Genomic DNA, 19,366 nt, shown 5'->3' with positions numbered 1-19,366 from the left:
GTATTCTAAACTGAATGATATCACAATTGAAGAAGACAACAATTTAATATATTATTCAAAAAAAAAAAAAACGGTTGAAATCAAAGTTGAACGGATTTTTTTTCTACAAATTTGTAAAAATCCCGGCAAAAAAAAATAAATTCACGGTTAGGCGGCCCGTCAGAAAAAATAAATAGAGACTATTTGAATTACCAATTATAACAACGTCATCTTCGTCATCCTTCAACTCGAAAGGCCACGTTTTTCCGGATTTTCTCTTCGTGACCAGCTTGCTCCTAATTTCCTCCACATAAAGTTTCGACTTATCTACACTTTGTTTCACCCGAGCTTCGTCAAATTTCAATTTCTGATCTTCAGACATATTTCGACGACAAATCGGTGCCACCCTCATGTCTGCTTTCACTTCGAATGGCATGAAATTTTTCGACACTAAAGTGTCCTTTTGCTCGGTGACAATCTTGGATTCGGTGGGTTTTTTAGCAACGAAAAAGCTCGCAAAAGTTGAGGCTGCCTTTTGCTTTTTCCTTTCGGCTTCAAGCTTCTCTTCCTCTTTCCTTCGCTTTTCCTCCTCCTTTGCTTCCTCTCGCTTTCGTCGGTCCTCTTCTTTCGCCTCCTTTTCCTTCTGCTTTTGCCTAAAAAGGGGCGGAAAATGTTATAAACATAGGGAGATTTTTTTTAGAGATAAGAAATAGTGTAAATAGTTTTATAAATTTTTTTAAAATAGTGACAAGATAGTGTCATAACAGACAGAAAAATCGACCTTATCAATTATAATCCATCTGTAAATTTTAAAAGTCTACTATTATATTTTTGACCCAAAATTTATCTCTTTTGATTCAAAATTCAACTAATTTGTAGAAAATTTCTCTATTGTGGGCAGAAAGTTCGATTTTTTTAACTAGAAATTCGCCTTATAATTTGAAAATTCGACTTTGAAATTCTGGGTTGAGAATTAATCTCTTTCACGGTGTTCAAGAATGAGATTTAAAACAAATTTTCGGATACCAAGATTTATATCAAATTTGGATCAACATCGCATTATTCACTGTTCAAAATATTTCATTGAATGCAATTTGTTAAAAATTCGTCTTTGTTGCTTAAATTCAACTGTTCTTTTGATTTTTTATTCAAGTATTTTTTTTATGAAATATAAACTACTACATTTTTAGTTGAAAAGTCACATTTTTAAGTTGAAAATTCAACTTTAAGATACATTTTTAAAAGTTCATTGTTTTGTTTTGTTAGGCATTTTATTATTTTGTGAAAATTTAACAATTTTGTTAAAAAGTCATACTTATTGATTGACAATTCAACTGTTTTGTTAAAAATTCGTCTTTTTGTCTCGAAAATTCAACTATTTTGTTGAAAATTCATCTCCTTCGTTTAACAATTCATCTTTTTTTTGTAGAAATTTCTCCTTTATTGGTTAAAATTTAATCTGTTTCGATTAAAAATTGAATTTTTTTGTTGAAAATTCCTTTTTTCTTGGTTCAAACAAATTTTTAAACTGAATATTTAACTATTTTGTTGAAAATTCAACTTATTGGTTGTAAATTAACTTTTTTGTCCAAAACTCATATTTTCGAGTTGAAAATTCAACTGTTTCATAGAAACTTCGTCTTTTTGGCTTGAAGATTCAACAATTTTTTATAAAATTCAACTATTCATACAAAACTAAACTGTTATGAAGAAAATTATTATTATATTTTAATTAAAAATTAATTCTAAATGAAAAACTTTTTTGTAGAAAATTCGTAGTTTCGGCTCGAAAATTCAACAAAATTCACAAATTTTCAACCAAATAATTGAATTTTCAACTGGAAAAATCAATTTTTAAGCAAATAACTGGAATTTTAACGAAAAGATCGGGTTTCAACCACAAATCGAATAATTAAATTTTCAAATAAAAAAATCAAATATTCCGAACAAAATTATGAATCTTCAACTGGAATTTATTTTCAACCAAACAGATGAAGTTTCAAACAAAAAGATTTATTTTATACAAAAAAATATACGCTTTTTTAAACAAAATACATGAATTTTCAACTAAATAGTTGAATTTTTAACTAAGAAAAATCAATTTTCAACCGAAAACGGAATAGTTAAATTTTACGTTAATAAAATTAATTTACAACCAAACTGATGAGTTTTTAACTAAAATTATGAATTTTTAACTGAAATATTATAATTATTAATAAAAAAGATCAATATTTAACTGAATTAGTTGAATTTTTCATTACAAAAATGAAATTTCAACCAAGGAGATAAATTTTTAACTACAATGATGGAATATTAAACTGAAATAGTTAAATTTTACAACAAAAACATTAAATTTTAACTAAAATTATGAATCTCTAGCTAGAGTAATTGAATTTTCAACAAAAATATTAATTTTCAACTAAGAAGATTAATTTCTACCAAAAGTGTTCAATCTTCCACTGAAAAAGATAAATTTTCAACCAAAAATTAAATAGTTACAATTTCAATATTAAAAAAATTTAATGACGAAAAAAATTCAACAAAACAGTAAAAAGTTTCAAATTGATTGTTAAATTTTCAGTGAAGAAAACTAATTTTTAGCGAAAGAAAAAATGAATTTTCAACAAAATAGCTTATTTTCAACGAAAAAGATGAATTTTCAATAAAAATTACGAATATCTAAACACAAAAAAATTCATTTTTAACAAAAAAGTTTTACTTTTACACAAGTAATTAAATCTTCATTTGAAAAAGATGAATTGTGAACGAACAATGTAGTGGTTGATATTTCAACCAAAAAATATTTTAATTAAAAAAAGACAGTTGAATAGTTGAATTTGCAGTTGAAGAATAATAAAAAAGCTACTTTTACAAATATAAAATCATTATGATGCAATTCTAAATCGCAATCCAACCAAAAAAATTAAGCATTTTTTCGAAAAAAATACCTGACTTATTAAAAAATTCCCTGACATTTTTCGGATTTGAATTGATTTTAGGGGGTTTTCAAAATCTCTTAAGGTTTTTCAATAAATATTCCAGGATTTCAGGAAATATCTAATTTCATGAAATTTTACGGGGCTCTTAAAGGATTTTTAATATTTCAAGGAGCATCAAAAGAAATTTTATAATATTTAAGGAATTTTAATCAAATTTTCACTACCAGTTTGTAGATACGTGCCTGATATGAAAGTAAACATTAGAAAAAGAAAAGACTTACTCAATTTCCATTTGTTTTTTCAGTTCCTTCTGCTCTTTCTCTTTCTTTCTCAGTTCTCTCTCAGCCTTGTCCTTTTCCTCCTTCTCTTTCCTTTTCTCTTCCTTTTCCTTCTTGCGCATCTGTCTCTCTTCTTCCTTCTTCTTTTCCCTTTCCTAAAATAATCACATGATTGAAAATACTTCTTTAAAGGGCTCGAATTCGCTTCAAAGACAAAAAATAATGTCAATAGCATACATTTTTTTTTGTAATATTAAAAATATATTGGTTTCAAATTTTCAGCTGGCTTTGAGGCTGATTTCAGTTTATTCTTCTGATTTTTCTTAAATTTTGTAAATTACTACGACAGGGCGGCCGTTTTAATCAATGAAAAAAATCCCGGTAATTTCCCAGATTTTCGCGGTTCTCAACATTTTCCTCATTCAATGAAATCTAAAAAATCGAACTCCCTGTTCGAATACATAATTTTTATTTTTTTCGAAAATGTCCCGTTTCAACTCAAAAATATTATTAATTCTATTAAAAGTTCCCTGTTCCAGTTCGGAATTTATTTTAATTTAAACATTCCCTTCTCCTGGTCCAATTCAGAATTTTTTTCCTTTTCGGAAATTTCCAGTACTTGCTCGGAGTTTTTTAAAATTCGAAAATTCCCGGGTTCCAAGTCAAAATTATTATTATTCTGGATAAATTCTAGCTTAAAGTTGAATAATTTTTATTTTAAAAAGTTTAAAGATCCTTAAAATGCTTCGAAATTTTATTTCAAGATCTTGAATAAATTTTCTCAAATTAAAAAATGTAATTAAAAGTCTTTCACAACTTGTAAATATATTTTTAAATTATTCGAATTTCAAGTAATTTTTCAAAATAAAAATCATTTTCAATTTTCCTAGCAATATTAAAAAATATTATCCTTTTGAAGACTGTTAAAAATTTTAAAAAGCTTCTTAATTTTTGGTTCAAAATCTGCCAATATCAACATTCTGTTTTAAATTAGGCCGTGGGATATCTGCACCGAAATTTTGGCACAAGTAATTTTGAATTTTTTTTAATATTCTAAATATCTCTTCAACTTACACGAATTTTTTCTAAGAATAATAGGCGTTCAAGTGTTATTTATAACGTCAACATTCAATAATTTGACTCACAAATGAAATTTTCTTAAATAGAACAATAAAATTGTAACTTTCAAAGTTAAGTTTTTTTTGTTTAGTTATGAATATTTAATTTATAATTACGGATTTTAAATAAAGAGTCAGATATCTCTAAATATTAATTAACTGTTCTGTTCCTTAATTGAAAAATTTCAAATTGCATGATTTAAAAATAGAATATTTTAGCCTGAAATTTAATAAAAGCCTTCAATTACAAATATATTATTTTTAAGTTATTTAAAAATTATAAATAGCTTATAAAGTTTCAGTAGGGTTTTCACATTTGTTTAAGACTTTCTAATTGAAACATTTTAATTTTGGACGTTAGAATCTAGAAATTCTCAAATTGTGAACTGATGCCGAATCCTTTTGTACAGTCAATTATTATTTACTCTTTAAATCTTTAAGTGAATTCAATTTTAAAAGTCATCAATTAATTTATATTCACACAAAGATTTTCGAATTACGCATTCTAAACTGAGTAATATCATAATTGAAAAAGAGCACAATTTAACTAATTTCCAGGTTTTTCCGGTTTCCCGGTCCAGCAGCCACCCTGTACAAATTCAAATGCGGAATTTTAATTCTGAAAGAAAAAACATTTTATTTTTAAGTGATTCTTTAATAATAAAAGCAACAATTCTGTTCTTAACTTTTTGACCAAAGTTTTAAAAAATGACAAAAGAATTCTATTCGGTCCCCTTAGCCATATTGTATAAAAGTTATATAAAATCCTTCAAATATTCTGAAAGTCTTGGAATCGATAGAAATCCCTTGAAATTTAATTAATTTTCACTATTTTTAAAGTTCTATAAAAATCGCTTTAAATCTTTGGAAATCCTACAAAATTCTTTTAAATCACTTGGAAATTTTTCAATCTCTTGAAATCCTTTGGAATACCTTAAAATTCCTTGAAATCTTTTCCCTTGAAATCGTTAAAAATCCATTAAAGTGAGCGAAAATCATTCGCATTCCCGTGAAAATAAATTATAAATCCCTCGAAATGTCTTGATATTTCATTTAACTTATTTTCCCTAAAAATACCTTGAAATCTTTGGAAATTCCACAGGAATCGCTTCATGTTTCATTACACTTTTTTTCTCCAAATTTTATGAAAAAATTCTTGAAATTTTTGAAAATCTGATAAAATTTATTTAAATTCCAAAGCAATCTTTGGAAATAGTATAAAATTTAACTTATTCTCCGCAGTTCTCTCGAAATTCCTAGAAATCATTGGAATCGCTAGAAATCTAAAAAAATCCCTTATAATCTTAAAAAACTTTATAAAATGTAATTTCTTCTCCTTAGCATTGTAAAAAAGTTCAAATCCAAAAAATGTTTCAAATTCCTAGGAATTCCTTGAAATTTCATATAATTTATTTTAAAAAATTATCTAGAAATCCCTTTAAATATTAAGAAATCCTTAAAAATTCTTTGAAACCTTTTCGAAACTCTTACAATTCCCGGAAATCTGGGAAATTCACAAAAAACCCTTGAAATATTTCGAAATCTTATGAAATTCCTTAATGGAAATCCCTTGAAATACCTTTAAATGTTTGGAAATCCCACAAAAGTCTTAAAAAATTTGCTTTAAATTCATGAAATCGCTTGAAATTTTTTAAAATACCTTAAAATCCCTTGAAATCTTTCATTTGGAAACAGAAACATTTTCCAGAATAAGCAGAAGTCAATTGAAATCTCTTGAACATTTAAATTAAAGTTATTCATCAAAATTGTACAAAATCCGTTTAAATCCCTAGATTTTAGAATTTCTTGAAATATGTTTATATGCCTTAAAATCTTTGAAATCGCTCAAAATCCTTTGAAAGTTAATTTCATTTAATTCGCAAAGTTCTCTACAAATCTCTTAAAATCTCTGAGAATCTTAAAAATTTATTTTAAATACTTAATTTTTTAATTGATTGAAATTCTTTTAAATCTATTAAATATTAATTAAATTGATCTTAATGATTAAACTTCTGATAAAAAACGTTCAAAACCCTAGAAATCTTTGGAACCTAAAGAAACCCCTGGAAACTTAATTTCCTTTTATTTATTTTCGAAGATTCTCTATAGAACCCTTCAAATATGCAGAAAGTTTACAAAATTATTAACAAATTTTGAAATACTTGAAATATTTTGAAATAACTTAAAATTTCCGGAAATCTTTTAAATCGTCTAAAATTATTTGAAATATTTCGCAATCTTACGAAACTCCTTAAAGGAAACTGCTTACGAATATTTGTAGATCTCTTAAAAACAGATGAAATACTTCAGGATTACTTGAAATATTTTTGGAAACCCCATTAAATTCCTTGAAATAGATTAAAGAATTTGAAATCTTTCAACTTTTGAAATTACGTGATTCTTTTACGGCCTCTCTATGTTTTGGATCACTACTAGCCATATTTTAACATTATTTTCTAATAACGATTTTCTATATTGATTTTTCTAGAATCGTTAAAAAATGATAAAAAGTTCATTATATGAAAATAATTATCAGGGTGGCGATCCGGCGGATCAAAAATGGAAAGTTAAACTTCCAGTTGAAAAAATTAATTTTAAACAAACAAAAAAAACAACGTATTTTCAACAAAATAGTTCAATTTTCAACAAAAGTAATACATTTTCAAATTAAATTATGAATCTTTAACTGGAGTAGTTAAATTTTTCAACCAAAAAAGATAAATTTTTAAACAAGAAGAATAATTTTAAAATAGAAAAATTAATTTTTCACCAAAAATACCATTTTTTAACAAAATACACCAATTTTTAACGAAATAGTTGAACTTTTAATTGAAGAAGACAAATTTTCAAACAAATATTTAAATTTTCATTTAAAAAAATAATAACTTTTCACCGAAAAGTAATAGTAAAACTTTTAGCTAAAAAATTAGTTGTAAAGCTAACATATGAGTTTTCAACTAAAAAAAATAAGTCTTCAACGGAAATAGTAGTTGAGTTTTCAAATAAAAACATTACTTTTGACTAAAAAAGATCAACTGTCAACCAAACCTGAAATATTTAAATTTTAAGTTACAAAAATTAATGTTTAACCAAGCTGATGCGTTTTCAACTACAACTGTAGAGGTTTCAATTGAAATAAGTTAAATTTTTAGTTAAAAAATTACTTTCAAAAACAAAAATTAACTTGAAAAAAAAATATATCTTCCAGAGAGTTAGTTACATTTTAAAACAATGTCTTGAATTGACGAATAAAATTGTAAATATTTAACTAGAATAGTTCAATTTCATACCAGAAAGATGATACCAAAAAAATGATTAAATTTTTAATCAAAAAATGAATGTTCCACCAACGAGATGAATTTTTAACTAAAAATTATGGAATATTCGACTGGAATAATTACATTTTCATTTTAAAACAAAGCTTCAACCAGAAAACATCCAAAGAAAAAACAAGTTTTTAATCAACCAGCTAATTTTCCATTCAAAGAAATTAATTTTTAATTAAACGATCAACCTCGAAAAAAAATTATCAAACAAAAGAGTTTAATTTTAACCAAATAATTTTATTTCCAACCTAGGAGATGAATTCTCAACTAAAATGAGAAATATTTTACTGGAATTCTTGAATTTTTAACCGTTAAGAAGAATCTTTAAACAAGAAGATTGACTTTTAAGGGAAAATATCATTTTTTACCGAAAAGAAAATAATTTTTTTTAACAAAATGCGTGCATTTTCCACGAAATAGTTGAATAGAACAATGGAAATTAAATTTTAAGTTAAAGAAATTAATTTTGAACCAAAGTGACGAATTTTCAACTAGAATATTTGAATTTTATGCCAAAAAAATTAATTTTCACCAACAAATCTTAAAAAATGAATTATTTTTAACAAAAGAGTTTAACTTTGAATAAAGTAGTCGAATTTTTAACAAGAAAAAAAGATGAATTCGCAACAATCAATGTAAACAAATTTTTTATTAGAATTCAAAAATATTTTTTCTTTGAAATAATACTTCTACTCTAAAAACTGCTTAAAGTACATACTTTCTTTATCTACAATTTAGAAGAGGGAACACTAATTGTCACGAATTCTAACCTGGAAGAGAGATTTTTTTTTAATTTCTTCATTCTAAATTCGAATGATAATTCTTTTTAAAAAATTCACATTACATGCAAAGAATTGCCTGTTACAAGTGAAATATAATTTCTTTAACGAAACTCCCTGTCCTAAAATAAAAATTATTTTCACATTTTCTGTTCGAAGTTGAAATATTTGGTTAAAAATTCAGTTTTTGGGGTAAAGATTTATCAAATTCATTGAAAATGTTTCTTTTAGGATAGGAAATGTATCTTTATGGTTAAAAATTCATACATTTTGTAAAATATTAGTCTTTTTTGGTAAAACCTTTTATCTTTTTAACTGGAAGTTCAACCATTTGGTTAAAAAATCATTTTTTGTAAAAAAATGCATTCAAATTCATCTATTTGGTTGAAAATTCATTTTTTTTGTTTATAAATCATTTATTGGATTAAAAATTCAACTTTTTTCTTGGAAAAATTATCATTTTACTAGAGAGTTTTTTTTTAATTTATATTTTTTAGTTTAAAATTGAACTATATCATAAAAAAATAATTTTCTTAGATGAAAATTTAACTATTTCATTTTTGGTGGAAAATTTATCTTATTTAGTTGAAAAATATGATGAATATTTAAATGCAATACTTGAATTTTCAAGCAAAAAAAGAGAATTTTTCTAACAAGATGATTTAATGTTCAAACAGGAAGCTTAACTTTTTACCAAGAAAGATGATTTAAAAAAATATATATGAATTTTTAACAAAAAGTTAAATTTTCAACTAAAAATACCAGTTTGAACCAAATAGTTAGAATTTAACAAAAATAATGAATTTCCAACAATAAAGATGAATTTTTATCTCGCATAGATGGATTTTAAACCAAAAGATACATTTTCGGGGAAAGAGTTCAATTTTTAACCAAGTATTCATATTTTCAACCCAAAAAGATCAATTTTCTACGGCAAAGACGATTTTTTAACCAAATTAAAAAGATAAATTGTCAAACCGCAATTAAATCGTTGTATTTTCAGTAAAAAAATTAATTTCCAACTAAAGCAAAGAATTTTCAACAAAAATGATGAGTCTTTAACTAGAATAAATAAATTTTTATTAAAAAGATTGATTTCAGCTCAGAAGATTGACTTCTACCAAAAAAGACAAAGTTTTCAACTTGAGATAATTTTTCAAGCAAATATTAAATAGTTATATTTTCAGTATAAAAATTAATTTTCGAAAAAATAGCTTTTTTTCAACCAATAATAACTTCAACTTCCAGTTGAAAAAATTAATTTTAAACAAACAAAAAAAACAACGTATTTTCAACAAAATAGTTCAATTTTCAACAAAAGTAATACATTTTCAAATTAAATTATGAATCTTTAACTGGAGTAGTTAAATTTTCAACCAAAAAAGATAAATTTAATAACAATAAACAACGTATTTTCAACAAAATAGTTCAATTTTCAACAAAAGTAATACATTTTCAAATTAAATTATGAATCTTTAACTGGAGTAGTTAAATTTTCAACCAAAAAAGATAAATTTTTAAACAAGAAGATTAATTTTAAAATAGAAAAATTAATTTTTCACCAAAAATACAATTTTTATTTAATAAATAGATATATATTTAATATATTTATTTAATATATTTAATATTTTTTTCTTGGAAAAATTATCATTTTACTAGAGAGTTTTTAAAAAAATATATATGAATTTTTAACAAAAAGTTAAATTTTCAACTAAAAATACCAGTTTGAACCAAATAGTTAGAATTTAACAAAAATAATGAATTTCCAACAATAAAGATAAAAAACAATAAAGAAAAAAATCGAATTTTCAAAAAATTACTTTAATTTTTGACTAATATGATGAATATTTAACAAGAATAGTTTAATTTTAAACCAGAATGGTAAAATTTTAAGTAAAATTATTAAGGGTTAAGTGAAATAGTTTAATGGTCAGCCAAGAAGATGAATTTTCTACCAAAAGCCGAATATTCGACAAAATAACTGAATAAATATTTAAATTTTCTCTTTCAAAAATTATTTAAATATATTTAATATATTTAATAAATAAAATAAATATAAATTAATAAATAATTTTCAATTAAAACTGTGAATCTTCAACAATAAATTAATTTGTAACAAAAGAGCAACTGTCATCTAAGTAATTGAATCTTCATTCAAAAGAGATGAATTCAGAACAAAAATTATGAATCTACAACTGCAAAAGATAAATTTTAAACCAAAAATATGAATTTTTAACAAAATTAAGAAGTTGAACTTGCAACCAAATAGTTTTGTTTTCAACTAAAAAGATCAATTTTTAAATAAAATGATGAATAGTTAACCTGTGTACTTGAATTTTTAACGAAAAAGATGAATTTTTAAATAAGATTAATTTCTATCCAAAAGACCCTCTTTCAACAAAATACATACATTTTCAAAGAAATAATTGAATTCAGAACTAAAAAACATAAACTTTTAACTATAAATGTAATAGTTAAATTTCCAGATGAAATAAATAATTTTAAACGTACACAAAAGAAAAATTTCAACCAGTAATCAATTTTCAAATAAAATTATAAAACAACTGCAAAAGATAAATATTAAACCGAAAAAATTAAATGTTTAATAAAACAAAAAATTTTAACTTTCAACCAAGTAGTTTTATTTTCAACCAAAAAGATCAATTTTGAAATGAAATGATGAATAGTTAACTGGTGTACTTGCATTTTCAAACAAGATGATTAGTTTCGACCAAAAAGACCATTTTTCAACCAAATACATGAATTTTCAACAAAATAGTAGAATTCAGAACTTAAAAAGATCAATTTTTAACCATAAATGAAATAGTTAAATTTTCAGTTAAAAAATTATAATTGACAAGAAAAAAATGTAATTCTCAGCCAAGACAAAAACGAATTTTCAACAAAACAGCTCAGTTTTCAACAAAAGAGATAAATTTTCAATTAGAATGATGAATCTTAAACTGAAATTTTCAACAGATAAGATAAATTTGAAAATAAAATGAATATTTAACTGAAATATGTGAATTTTCAAACAAAAATTAAATACATAAAATTTTAAGTTTAAAAAAGAGTAATTTCCAATGAAATTGATTAATTTTTAACTAAAATGATCAATCTTTAACCGGAATAGTTCAATTTTAAACCAAAAAGATGAATTTTCAACTAAAAATATGAATCTTTTTTTGTGATAATTAAATTTTTAACCGAAATGATGGGAAGTTACATTTTCAATTTAAAAATATTAATTTTCGAATAAAAAAAGTAATTAAAAAAAAATTATTTTTAAACACAGTGATGAATTTTCAACAAAAGTGACGAAACATCAATTATAGTCGAATTTTCAACAAAAAAGTTCACTTTTCAAATAAAATGATGGACATTTAGCTGAAATATTTTAATTTTCAAACACTAAGATCAATTTCCAAACCGAAAATGCAATAGATAAATTTACAATTAAAAAAATATAATTTTCAACCAAACTGAAGAATTTTCAACTGAAATAATGAACTTTTAACCGAGATAGTTCATTCTTTAACCAAAAAGATTAATTTTTAATAAAGAAGATTAATTTTTAACCATAAGTGGAATATTTAAATTTTCTCTGACTGAAATAGTTATATTTTTAAACTAAAATTATCATTTTTGACAGAAATTATTAACCTTTAACGTTAATAGTTGAATTTTAAGCAAAAAGATTAATTTTTAACTGAAATAGTTAAATTTTCAACCAAAAATTAAATAGTAAAATTTGCAGTTAAAAAAAAAACAATTAATTTTCAACAAAATAAAAACAAAGAATTTTCAAAAAAATAGATAAATTTTCAATCAAAGTGATGAATTTTAAACTAAAATTTAAATTTCTAATAAGCAATAGTAGAATTTAAGTGGAGATTTTGATCATCTGTGTCTTTATTTTTTTTCTTCAAAAAATTGGATTTAATATTAAAAATAACGTGCTCCTTCCCAATTTTTGTACAGTGTAAGGTATAGAGGTTGAACTAATAAAAAAAAAATGTTTTTCTTTTTTTTTTATTAATTTTGATTACAAAAAGGAGGCCTCAAAAATGTCCTCCTTTCCAGCTTTCGCTCAAATATTTCGGGAACGGTTGACTCGAAATTAAAAAATAAAAGATTTATAATCTGTATAGTTTAGGCTATCGTTTGAACTACAATCAGAATTTTTTTGAAAAAAAATGGCGGACTTTTGAATTTTTTGACCTCATTTTTGCAAGTTAAATTATTCATAACTTTCTTAAATAACAATATTTGAAGAATGAGTTGTCCAAATTTCAAGTCAATCGGTTCATTAGTTTCCAAATAAATTTGTCGAAGGTGTCAAAAAATGTTGTTTCGAGAAAATCGAGTTTCAAGTTTTCTATCGTGAAAGAGAGCTCGAGCGCTGTAGCTGCTTGGGCCTCTTTTATCCTTGTTCTCGACCTTATAGACCTTTGAACTTAATTCTACACTATTTCTAGAAGTACTTACTGCCAAAATATGAAGAAAAAAATGTTCGACAATGCATGTTACTCAATTTTAAATTGGAATTAAAAACAAAAATTAAGTGAGCTATCAAAAAAATTCCCTGATTAAAAACAAAAAGAAACCCAGACATTTCCAGGTTTTTCCAGATAGGATAGACACCCCGTCAAAATTCGACTAAAAAAGTAAATAAATATACTTGCCAATCTTTGGTTTTGCCTTTCCTCACGTCGCTTCTGCCTCTCAATTTTCTTCTCCAATTGTTTGGGAGTCATTTTCTTCTGTCTAGCAAGGTCGCGCTCTTTCTTGGTGACTGGTGTGAGACTCTTTCCATCAGCTGACTTTTTCCTGTCCTCAGCTTCATCGTTATCAGTCCTCTGATCTGTGGCCACTTCATCCCCGGAACTTTCCGTGTCCGATTCAATTTTCGACACATCCATATCCTGCGGATCCTGCTCGCTCCGCGAGTTCTCATCTTTGTCACTGTCTGCTTTCGAGGTTGCCTTTGACGATGACAGAGAATCTTTCGAATCCTCTTTCTCAGACTCGGATTTTCCGGGCGACATTTGTTCCTCAATTTTCTCGGATTTCTCCGATTTCTCCGATTCAGACACTTGACTTTCTGAATGTTTGGACTCTTCTTTTTTACCGCCACTGCTCGTGGCGTCATTGTGTCCATTAACCAAGTCACATTTCGGGGAAGAATCGGCAGCACTCTTGGCTTCTTTTGAATCACCTTTTTCTTTATTTTCAGTCTTTGTAAAAAATCGAGTGAGAGCTCCAGTCTTTACTCCAATCTTGTCTTCTGATTTCTTCGGTTTTGACTTGGGCGTTGTCTTAATACTCATAGACTCTTTCTCGTTGCCCTCATCGACTTCTTTTTCCGCCGATTTTTCACTATCCTTAGCATCCTCACCTGATACGTCTAAATCAATGACCTCCGGTTCTTTTGGTGTTGCGGTATCGAATGCGTTCTCCTTGGTCGTAATTTTCACCAGTTTTGGACTTTTGCATTCAACTGGAGTTGGTGAGATGAGTTTGCGTTTCTTATTCGTGTTTGGCGAGTCCACAGAACTGAGCATTTGGAAAGGCAGTCGGGCTAGAAATTAAAGGAACAGGATGATTTTGATTAATTTTCTAATAACAGGCCTCACAGTCCCTATTGCATAAAATATAGACAGGGCTGTCACAAAACTAATTTACTTTTAAAAAGTGACTGATTTAAGCTAAAAAGTGACCTAAAACAGGTGTGCCAAAGATGGATGGGATCCATTCATTTTTTCGAGAGTTATCGTGTTTACGGATGGTCAGCCGGACGGACAGACAGACAGACGCCATCGTAAAAACCTGATTTTCGGATTCTGGGGGTCTCGAAACGTGAAGATCCGTTGAAAAACTGTAGTGTCAAATTTAGGATAATTCTAATACTTTCTCAATCATAAATGATGAGGATGTAAAAAGTGACTCAAAGTGACTAATGTTCACACAAAAGATGCCAGTTATATCTATAGGAACACTTATTTACTCCAAATTTTCGAATTACAGGGTGGCCCTTTTAATCGACGAAATAAATTCCTGGTTTTTTCCCGGTTCGCAAATATTTTTCACGGTCAATGAAATTTAAAAAATGGAACACTAAAGCTAAAAAAATTTCAACTTGAGGTAATAAAAAATGAGATGAAAATGAAAGCACTCAAAGTGGAACTGTTAAATTTTGAACTTTAAAAATTGAAATTTAAAAGTTTTTAATTAAAAAATGTTGTATTCAAATGCTCAATAATTGGAAAAAGTTTAACTGGACACTTCTTAAATTAGAATTTCAATGATTTTCTTTTTAAATAGTTTAAACATCCTTGGATAGCAAAAATACACAATTTTAAACTTTTATAAATTGTAGGGTTTAAAGATTCAAATCCAGTTGCAAAAATATAAGTCCCCGTTATCATTTTCAATGCTCGAAATTGAAGAATCAATCAATTAATTTAAAAAGGTTCAAAATTATACCATTTTAACCATTTTAAATTCTAATTCCAGCTCAGAATTGATTAAAGATTCCCTGTTTTCATTCAGAATTTTAATTCTTTTCGTAAAATTCCCTGTTCAAATACAGAATTTTAATTCTTTAAGAAAATTCTCTATTTCCTCTGAGAAATAAAATTCTTTTGAAAAAATCCCTGTTCAAATCAAGAATTTTAATACTTTTCAAAAATTCTCCATTTCAACCAAGAATTCATAATTTAAATTTTGTTCGAAAATACCTCTTTTCAAACCAGAAGTATAATTTTGAATTTTTAACGAAAAAGATAAATTTGCAAATAAATCGAATATTTAACTGGAATATTTGAATTTTAAATCAAAAATGAAATACATACATTTTCAGTTAAAAAAATAGTAATTTTCAACGAAATTGATTAATTTTTTACTAAAATGATCAATCTTTGACCGGAATAGTCCAATTTTAAACCAAAAATATGAATTTTCAACTAAAATTAGGAATCTTTTACTGTGATAGTTAAATTTTTCACCGAAAAATGGGCGAATTTACATTTTCAATTTAAAAATATTAATTTTCGAACAAAAAATGTCATAAAAAAAAAATTATTTTTAAACAAAGTGATGAATTTTCAACAAAAATGACGAAACATCAATATTAGTGAAATTAAAGAAAAAGTACACTTTTCAAATAAAATAATAAATATTTAGCTGAAATATTTTAATTTTCAAACACTAAGATCAATTTCCAAACCAAAAATGCAATAGATAAATTTCCAGTTAAAAAAATCTAATTTTCAACCGAACTGATGAATTTTCAACTCAAATAATGAACTTTTAACAGAGATAGTTTATTCTTTAACCAAAAAGATAAATTTTTAATAAAGAAGATTAATTTTTTACCAAAAAATATCATTTTTCAACAAAACACATGAATTGTCAAGAATATAGTTCAATATAAAACTGAAAAAGATCCATTTTTAACCAAAGTGTAATATTTAAATTTTCGATGACTGAAATAGTTACATTTTAAAACTAAAAGATTAATTTTCGACAGAAATTATTAACTTTTAACATTAATAGTTGAATTTTATGCAAAAAGCTTAAGTTTAAACTAAAATTATGAAATATTCAATTGGAATAGTTCTTTACATATTCAGTTAAAAAAATAATAATTTTCAAAAACAAAAAAACGAATTTTTAACAAAATAGTTAAATTTTCAATCAAAGTGATGAATTTTCATCTAAAAAAGATCAATTATCTACCAAAAATTGAATAGTAAAATTTGCAATTAAAAACAATAACTAATCTTTAACCAAAGAAGTGAATTTTCAACTAAAATAATAGAATATTCAATTGGAATAGTTATTTACATTTTCAGTTTAAAAAATTAATTTTCGACAAAAAAGAAATTCTTAACAAAATAGATAAAATTTCAACTGTAGTAGTTGCATTTTCAATGCAAGAATTAATTTTCAGCCAAGAAAAAATGGAATTCTCTAAAAAAAAAGCAAAAAATATGATTTGGTCAATACCAGTATGAACATTTAACTGGAATATTTGAATTTTCAAAAGCCGAATAAAGTAAATTTTCAGTTAAAAAAAAATTAATTTTCATCAAAACTGATGAATTTTTAACTAAAATGGGGAATCTGCAACTGGAATAGTTGTTTTTTTTAAAGCAAAAAATTGAAATTTCAACAAATAAGATTAATTTCTACCAAGAAACACAAATATTTCCAACAAATTAATGAAATAAAAAAATGGCCAAAAATGCAATTGCAAACTTTTCAGTTAAAAAAAAAAACAAACTAATATTCAACTAAACAGATGAATTTTGAACAAAAATTATGGAATATTTAATTGAAATGGTTATTCAAATTTTCAGCTGAAGAAATTAATTTTCGACAAAAAAAGAGCGAAATTTCAACCAAATAGTTAAAGTTTCAACCCTAATAGTTGAATTTTCAGCCAAGAAAAAATGAATTTTTAACAAAATAGCTCAATTTTAAATCAAAGAGATGAATTTTCAATTAAAATTATGAACCTTCAACCAAAAAAAAAAATAATTTTTAACAAACTAATTGACTTTTTAACCCAAACTAAAAAACGAAAGAAACATTGTTAAAAACTGGAATTCTGAACGAAAAATGTAGTAGTTGATATTTCAACCGAAAAAGCATTTGAATTTGTTTAATTTTAACTGGTAACGGTCAATTTTCAAACAAAGATAGAATGGTTACATTTTTAGTTTAAAAAAAATTATTTTCAGCCCAAAGAAAAAAGTTTAAAAAAAGTTAAATACAATAATCTAAAGCTACTTTTACAAATAAATAATCGTTGTTATTTAATTCTATATTGCAATTTAAACTAAAAATTAAACATGCTCGCGAAACAATTCCCTGACTTTAAAAAAAATTCCCTTACATTTTCAAGTCTTTCAAGGTATGTGAAAATTCCAGGATTTAGCTGGGTATTGTTTTTTTTTTAAATCCACTCGGAACATGTATATCATTTTGCGAATTTAATATAAATAATTTTTGCTTTAGTCCTGCTACATTTTTTAAATAAAAAAACTGTTTTCATTTGTGAAAGTAACTTTATTAATGGATTCGTATTCTCTTAATGATACAAGTTTGTAAAGATATAATTAATATGTTTAATTCAGAAAGCTTTCATAAATAATAATAAAAGATTTTCTTAAATATATTACCAGCATCAAATAATTAAATAAAAAGATAAAACTAAAAAACGAATTCATCATTTCTTGAATTTGTTTCTAAAGTCTATAAATTTGAATAATAATACAAATAAAATTATATTTTAACTTCCTATACCTTAAATTCAGTGCATATTTAACATAATTATATCTTAAATTAAAGATATTTTCCAGGGGAGTAGACACCCAGTAAAAACAGGAAAAGTAAGAATTTTTTTCAACAAAATAGGGAAATATATTATTTTATGTAAAATTAATTTGGATATTAAATTATATTTAAAACGCTTAAAATTCATAACTTTTTTGGTAAAAATATATCATTTTCAACTAGATAAATTTTCAACTGATAAAGATCAATTTTTAACCAAATAGTTGAAAATTTAACTAAAATTAAAAATCTTTAACGGGGAAAGTTAAATTTTTTAACCAAGAAATTTTATTTTCCACCAAACAACAAAAAAATTTTTTTGAACAAAATATATTACTTCTCCACTAACAAAAGATAAATTTTCAACCGAAAATGAAATATATTTTCACTCAAAAAATTGCATTTTTAACTAAGAGATAAATTTTCAACTAAAATGATGCCATGTTCAACTGAATTCATTTACTTTAAGATAACAAAAATAATCGGCACAAAAAAAATTAATTTTCAACAAAATATTTCAATGTTGAAAAAGAAAATAGTTAAGCTTTCAGTTAAAAAAAAAATCATTTTCAACCAAACGAAATTAATTTTTTTTAAATAGTAGATTTCTTAAGTAAGAAGAGATGAATTTTCAATTAAAATAATGAATCTTGAACTAAAAAAGATAACTATAAAACCAAAAATTGAAAAGCTAAATTTCCAGTTAAAGAATTTAATTTTTAAGCAAAATGATGAATTTCCAGTTGGAATAATGAGAATATTCAACTCACTAACTTTTAATTTAAAAAAAAACGGACTTTTATCAGCAAAAAAAAAAACAACGAATTTTCAAACAAAAACGTTTAATGTTTAAAAAGAATAGTTCAATTTTAGGTTTAAATGAAAAAAAAAATGAATTTCCAACGAATAATTCAATTTTCAACCTAAAGAATTAGATTTTCGAAAAAAAAGATCAATGCTCAACGAACAATGCAAAACATATTTCAAATAAAAAATACTAATTTTATATCAAAAACAGGTATTCCACAAAAAAAAATGAATTCTCAATATGAATTGTATTTTCGAAAGAAAGTTTTTTCAGTCAAAAAGGAAAAGAAATATCATGCAAAATGATGAAATTTCAAGTAAAAAAAACTAGCTGTCTATAATAAAAGTAAATTGTAAAACAAAAAGTTTCATTGTTTACCAAAATATAAAATTTTAAACCCAAAATTGAAATCTTCAACCCAAAACAATGAATTTTCAAGAAAAGTTCATTTTTAAGCCATATATTTGAATTTTGAACACATGATAAATTTTCTGTTAAAATATTAATTTTCAACAAAAAACGAATTTTCAACAAACTAGTTAAATTTTTAACCAAAATGGTGAATTTTTAAATGGAATAGTTGAAGTTTTAACCAAGAAGATACCATTTATATCAAAAAAAGAATTTGAAAAAAATTAAATTTTCAAACAAACAAAAATGTAATTTTCAACCAGAAATTATTTTCAACTAAAATAATGGAATATTGAAATAAATTATGTAATTTGAGTTTAGAAAAATAATTTTTTACAAAGTAGTTCAATTTTCGAGAAGAATAGGTAAGGTTTCAGTTCAAAAAA

At 24.7% G+C, this 19,366-nt stretch overlaps 1 protein-coding gene across 1 annotated transcript in view; it reads right to left on the bottom strand.

Moving 5' to 3' along the window:
- Positions 1-19,366, bottom strand: part of LOC117177820 (chromatin assembly factor 1 subunit A-B-like) — an 84,742-nt gene that overhangs the window by 62,245 nt on the left and 3,131 nt on the right. Inside the window, exons 3-5 of the mRNA XM_033368774.1 lie at positions 13,105-14,000; positions 3,200-3,351; positions 193-632 (exon numbers count right to left, since the gene is read on the bottom strand). Coding sequence (XP_033224665.1) covers positions 193-632; positions 3,200-3,351; positions 13,105-14,000 — 1,488 coding nt within the window. The remainder of the gene's footprint in view (positions 1-192; positions 633-3,199; positions 3,352-13,104; positions 14,001-19,366) is intronic.

Source organism: Belonocnema kinseyi, chromosome 8 (genome assembly GCF_010883055.1).
Source record: "Belonocnema kinseyi isolate 2016_QV_RU_SX_M_011 chromosome 8, B_treatae_v1, whole genome shotgun sequence".
Lineage (NCBI taxonomy): Eukaryota > Metazoa > Arthropoda > Insecta > Hymenoptera > Cynipidae > Belonocnema > Belonocnema kinseyi.
The sequence above is the reverse complement of the archived record's forward strand: the minus strand, read 5'-3'. Positions and strand labels throughout refer to the sequence as shown.